This window comes from Dendrobium catenatum, unplaced genomic scaffold (genome assembly GCF_001605985.2).
Source record: "Dendrobium catenatum unplaced genomic scaffold, ASM160598v2 fragScaff_scaffold_1211, whole genome shotgun sequence".
In the NCBI taxonomy this organism is placed as follows: domain Eukaryota; kingdom Viridiplantae; phylum Streptophyta; class Magnoliopsida; order Asparagales; family Orchidaceae; genus Dendrobium; species Dendrobium catenatum.
In genome coordinates this window covers 112161-118672 of record NW_021319673.1, presented here as the reverse complement: position 1 = coordinate 118672, position 6512 = coordinate 112161, and the positions used below count along the sequence as shown (strand labels likewise).

Below are 6512 nucleotides of genomic sequence, written 5' to 3'. Positions count from 1 at the left end.
TTGGTAGCATGAGGATCAAAAGATCACAGGAGCTCACAAAAAAGATAAATCAAATATTAAATTTCAATGGGAGATCTCAACCAATAATTTGAGTATATAACGATTAAAAAAAAAAACTTGTCTCCATTATTATTGATCACAGGGAACTATAAATCAAAGATGCAAGCTTTGATAAACTGTTAAGGGATGCTTTTAGTTCCCCGTATTAGCACAAGAAATCTCTGATTGATACTATTGAAAGCTCATTTTAATATAAATTTTGGCAGAACTTAGCTCTGATATAAGTTTAAAAGAAAATTTCATTAATAGAGCAATCAACTTAGCTCTGATAGGATTATGATGACCATGGTTAAGCCTACTTGCCAGGCGAGACAGGGTTTACCAAATATCTAAAACATTCTGAAATACCCCAACACCACTAAACACAAACAGTCCTTCAAATGAATACACGAAGTTCATTACAAGATTCGTCATCATTGGGAGAAGAGCAACGAAGACCATCGAAATGCAAGTTGGTTAACTGCCATCAGCTACGCCCCTCTGAATAAATGAACAATATAGAGATTAAAGCGCACAATTACTACGCACAAAAAAAGAGTTGCAATAGGAAAAGATTTATTTCCACTGGAAGAACAGAAGGATTTGATTGTGTTTATGAAGGAGGCGGCAACAGAAAACTATGAACTCTACAGACAGACCTACCTGGTTTAGGGTTACAAAGTGTTACAATTTGTTTGCTTACTAAAAACGCCGCCTTGTTCGCCTCCCGCTTGAATCTACACCATCCATCAGAGTGAGGCCTAAGTAGCTGCTACTGCTCCTTCTCCTGCTAGCATGAGTCGAATCCTCGTCTGCTGCTACGGTGGCCAGAATATCATACAGCAGCGATGGGCATGACTGCTCCAAGTATTCAAAGCCTTCAGTCTGCAGCACAGCTGCCACAATGACATGCTCTGAATAAGAGAAATATAACAAGATAGCGGCAGAGAAAATAGTTCATTCATTATGTATCGAAAAAACAACACCACAAACATTTGTACTACTTTTAATCAAGTTACATTTCTTGACATAAGCCGGATCTCATACATTTACTCTCCTAACAGGATCATTAGAAGCCTAATATTTTACATAATCAAACCATCTAATATGAAGATTCCTTCTAATGTTATCTGCCACTGGAGCTACTCCAACCTTCTCAAAGATATACTTGTTTGAAGCCACTTCCACCTTACTACCTTAGCATTCTCATCTCTGAAACACTAAACTTAATTTTATGATTTTCTTTTAATGGCCAACATTCTATTCTATAAAGAATTGCAAATCTCACCACCATCTTATAATATTTTCCCTTAAATATGAGAGATAATTATCTATCAAACAATAGAGCAGATGCATTCCTCCACTTTCACCATCGATCTTGAATTCTACTATAAATATCCCCGTCTCTTTTACCATCACTTTGAACAATAGACCCGAGTAATCTAAAATGTATACTCTTTTTAATGACTTGATCACAATCTCACCCCTAGAGTTACTAAAAGAAAGTATAAAGCTTCCCCAGGCTCTGAGAATAACAAAAAGCATCAAGTAAATTCTACTATAATTATCTAAAATGAGAGATAATTATCTACAATCTCACCACTAGATATATTACTACTAAAATTACAATCCATGTATTCGATTTTAAATTTACTCAAATGAAAAAACCTATAGATTCTTAGTTTGATCTCCATAATTCAAGTTTTACATCAACTTCCACTTTAGTCCTATCAATAAGAAGAATATCATCAACAAAAAGCATACACCAACGTATATCCTCTTGCAAATGTCTAGAAAGAACATTCATGACTAAAGCAAAAAAGAAATGAGCTTAAAACTGATAATCCAACTAAAATAGAAAATACTTGATCGAACCACATTGTGTTCAAACACAAATAACAATTTCTATATACATATCCTTAATGATTTGAATATAAGCATTATTAACTCTTTCTTGTCCTCAGAGGATGCATTAAACATTCATATGGCTATCTTTACAATGAGATCATTTTCAGGTCATGATTAAATATAGTTAACATATAAGCCTTGGTGATATTCTGATGCTTCCTTGAATAAGATATAAGTAAATATTTTCTGAAATTGCATAAAACTGTGCCTGCAATTGAGAGTTTTATTTGTCAAGGGGAGTGCGTAATTATTGCTGACATCAGCTAAAGCCAAAAAAAAAAAAACTTCAGAAGCCAATTAATGTGAAAACTAAATTCATAGAAAAACTCTATGAAAATCTATACAAAATCAACTGCTAAGTTGCTCACAGCTTTTGCCTATTATATACATTTAAATAGAAAAACTATATTCAAAATAAAACTCTATGAGAATCTATACAAAACCAACTGCCAAGTTGCTCACAGCTTTAGTGATTTTAAAAGCATCAAACACAGTCAAGGCAATATGGTTGATCGAGGCAGTGGCACCACCATAGCACAAAAAAAAAAAAAATGGGGTGTAAATACATTACATTTAAATCTTCCCTATTTACAGATCTCAAACGCTTTTGATTTACTAATCCACCACTCAAATTTTTAAGCAACATAAAAAATACCACCCCATCTTACTTTGGTTATTACTTATTAAGCTCAATCTCCACTATTTTTCTTCAACTAAAACCCTACCAAAATGATTCACGCTCCATCCTATCTTCTGATCGTTCTCCTCCCCTCTCCCATCTAAATCCAAACAACAATACATACTCAATTATTTGCCTCCACCATTGTCAAAACCACATAAAAAAAATATTACATTAAGTTCTTTGGCTCTCCTCTTTCAAACTCTTTCTGCATTCTCCTTTAACCCGCCACCAACTCTGAAACTCAACTCTCCTTCTCAGGTTGCCCTTCTCCTAACATCTATGAACTCCTACCTGAGTTCTACTATGCTAGTTATCCAACTTTATTACCCTTATATCTTTCCTGACAAACATATGGTCCACGATACTCTCAACTCCTCAACCTGAACAAACCAACCCCCCTAAGGCTGACTTCTTATTTATTTCTATTTGTCTCCAATAGCTTCTTTACTTTGAACTACTTCCTTTCACTAGGCCATACCTGCCTTATTCTTTCCATTATTCTTGAAATCGCACAATAAGAAGAGTTGGCTATGAGCAAGAAGAAGAGAGAGAAGGTTGCGGTTCTTCCCTTGGTGGTTCATATTAAAAAAAAGAAAGAAAAAAAAACTAAGGAACCAAAGTTAGGCTTTTTAACAAACGTGTGAAGGAAATAGTTTTAATCCTCCTTAAATAATTGAATGGCAAGTTAGCGTGTATATATATATATATGAAGAGAGAGAGAGAGAGAGAGAGAGAGAGAGAGAGAGATTTACGTATACACATAATCTCAAAAAATAATTATATGGGCATAATTTATTGAATAACGAGGAAAACTTCTAAAGAGCATAAATGATAATAAGATTAAACCATGTCGGGAAAAAAATGAATTTTCAAGCTCAATTGTATTTCAAATCTAAAACTTGCTAAAAAGATTACTTTAAACAAGAATATTTTAATTAATTATGCATAGACTAGGAATAATTTAATCTTCATTGCATCTATCCCATCTTCATCATAATCTATAAACTCTTCTCAGTCATCTCCCATCACTGAATATTTATAGCTCTACATATCTTACTTTGTTTTCATAGTCTCGTTCTCTTAATATTTAGGCTTTGTTTTATTAGAACTTAATCTCTTGCACATACGTTTGATCAACTTGCTTCAAATACTCTTTTTATATCCTCAAAATGAATTTATATAATCATCAAAAACTAAATCATCTTCAATACTCTAACTATTTGCACCTATCTCTCAAATCAAAGCAAATTGCTCACCGCATTGCCCAGTACCATAAAACAGAGTTTCTAAAAGAAAGTATAAAGCTTCCCCCGGCTCTGAGAATAACAAAAAGCCTCCCCCACATTGTTGTAACACCCTACAGCCAACAATATAAAGCTTTTCCATGCTGCTAAGGAATACATGAGTAACTTCGGGCATCACAATGAATAATTAATAAAACATGAGTTTATCCATCATAAATAGTACAGACTACATTATGATTTCAACAACAAAAACAACAAGCTTTTATCCCACTACAGTATGACTTTATATGGAAAAAAAATCATTCATTACTATAAAAAATGACACAAATAAACCCCACTTTTTAAATTCAGAAGAAGCATTACAAGGATACTATTCATGAAAGCTCTTTCAGGAAAATACTAGCGAAGCTCACAAGAAATTTGCCTGAACTTCTATGATCCTATTAGTATATTTTGTGTTGTTCCAAGGATTCAATGGTTTCCACTAAATATGAGAGTGTATGTTCCTATTTACTTCAGAGAAAAAGGCTTATATATAGATTGAAATCAGGAAGATGCAAAGCTAAGATATTGAGATCATACCCACCTCCTAAATTTTCTCTAGCTGCAGTAAATTTTAGGCAGACAGACTTCAAGTGAGCACACTGATGCTGTTCTGCTAGTGTCAATGTGGGTGCTACCGTATCTGCAGTGATTTCCTGACATAATTTTCCTTCACATAGTAATTTAAGCCGCTCTAGTCCATATCTATCAGCAGCAGCCAATAGATGTTGCACCATATTGATTGATGTGCACATTGAAATTGATCCAGTCAGCTCAACAACATCAGGAAGCTCATCAGAATACATAAATATAAGCATGGCCTGAAAACAAAAAGATAAGTTAAATGCCACAATTTGAATACACTTCAGTTGAAAACACTTCACTTTCCCAAATGCACATAAGCATTATTGCAAGAACAATAAGAAACTCAATGATATTACCCAGCTTGAGTGGAAGAAAGAGAAACAAAATCAGTTCCTTTTTTAAATGCTTTGGAGCTGTTCAAGTAAAATTTTAAAGGAAAAAAAAAACAGTTGGAATAAAAGTTGGCACAAGATCCAACTCAAGGGCTGCTTAAATGCAACAAGACTATTAAAAATTGATCCAGATATTGTGATGCGGACATCGGTACGAAGATTTGGCGCATCTATCACAGGCGGCGTCGTAAATCGACGGGCATTATTTAAATTTTAATTTATGTATTATTTTCAGAATTTTAGCTCTTGTTTTATGTATTTTCCTATTTTACCCCTAGGATAGTTTATGTGAGTGTCTTGGCCTAAGGGGCATTTTTGTAATTTTGATTTTCTCATGTTATGGCCTATATATAAGGCCTTAATCTATTGTAATGGGATGGCTAATTTGATATGAAAAATTTTGTGTTTTTCACTTTTGTGTTCTTCTTGAGAGAGAACGAGAGTGAGATTCCTATGGGAAGGAATCGAAGATGTCACCAGCCGCAGGATGGGTCCGGGCTCGTGATTTGAAGTCCATTGGAGAAGGGCAACGGATCACCCGTCAGTCTTCGGAAGAGTCCGAGGCTCGCGGTTCTTATTTTCTAGCTTTCGTTTTATCTTTGTTTTTTTTCTTTGGTTCATTCTTGTTGCGTCGTCCTCTACCTCCGTCCACCATCGTCGTCCCCATTTCCACCAAAAGCCGCCGGTCACCTCACCCGAAAATCCACCACAAACCGCCGGCCATGGCTCCCTATCCGCCGGCCTCATCCTTTCCCCTCTCTCCTTGGATTTCCTAATTAGGAGTGCATGATATTAGGAATTAATTTGAAATTTAAATTATTCAAAATTTGAAATTCAAATTTCTTTCTCACCTATTTTTGGAAAGTGCTCAATTGAAATCATAAACCCATGACAAATTTTGGATTTCAAATTTCAAATTTGAAATTTTTCCTAATTAGGTTTGATCCACATTTGGAAGGTTTTAACTCTCCAATTCAAAATTCAAATTTGAATTAGGAGTTAAATGCCCCTCAATTTCCTCCCTTTAATTAAGGAATTAATCGTAGCTTTAAATCTGAAATTTAATTTCAGTTTTAAGGATTAATTCACTTAAGTAATTGGGGCCCACTTATTTGAAATCAAACCCCTCTCCCTTCCTCTCTCCTAGGCCGGCCCCTCTTCCTCCTTCCTTTACTTAATTAAGAGCCAATTAAAGTAATTAAATCAATTTGGATTTTCAAATTCAAATGGATTTTAATTAACTGAATTTCCTATTTTCCCCGACCAATTAATTCCCCAATGCATTCAGTTACTTCTTAAATCAAATCATTGATTTAGAAATTAAATTCCCTTCTTTCGCTTTTCTCTCACCCGCCCCCTATCAATCCCGTCACCTCCTCTCCCTGTTAAATCCTCCCAGCTTCCCGCCTCCCCTCCTTTGATTTCCTCAAAGAAATCTGTCCACAGAACAGGCACCTCTTGGGAAAGATTTGGCAAGCCAACCTGCTGTTGGCTCCCTACCTACCACACTTGGAAAACCTGCTGTTTGCTGTAAATCCCACCTTGGCCGAATTTTTGTTTTCACATCTAGGCTTTAGTTTATTTCCTAATTCTAGAGATGAGAATTAGGAAATAAGAGCT

At 35.0% G+C, this 6512-nt stretch overlaps 1 protein-coding gene across 5 annotated transcripts in view; it reads right to left on the bottom strand.

Moving 5' to 3' along the window:
- Positions 1-281: 281 nt before the first annotated feature.
- LOC110099268 (BTB/POZ and MATH domain-containing protein 3) overlaps positions 282-6512 on the bottom strand; it is a 39216-nt gene continuing 32985 nt past the window's right edge. The window contains exons 3-5 of one of the 5 annotated variants that reach the window (XM_028699056.1): positions 4460-4736; positions 703-935; positions 282-540 (exon numbers count right to left, since the gene is read on the bottom strand). In XM_028699056.1, the coding sequence (XP_028554889.1) occupies positions 742-935; positions 4460-4736 (471 nt within the window). In that variant the 3' untranslated portion in view covers positions 282-540; positions 703-741. Of the gene's footprint in view, positions 936-1921; positions 2156-4455; positions 4737-6512 lie in introns of those variants that run through there. The other 4 variants (XM_020826362.2, XM_020826364.2, XM_020826365.2 and 1 more) reach the window with 4 other exon arrangements.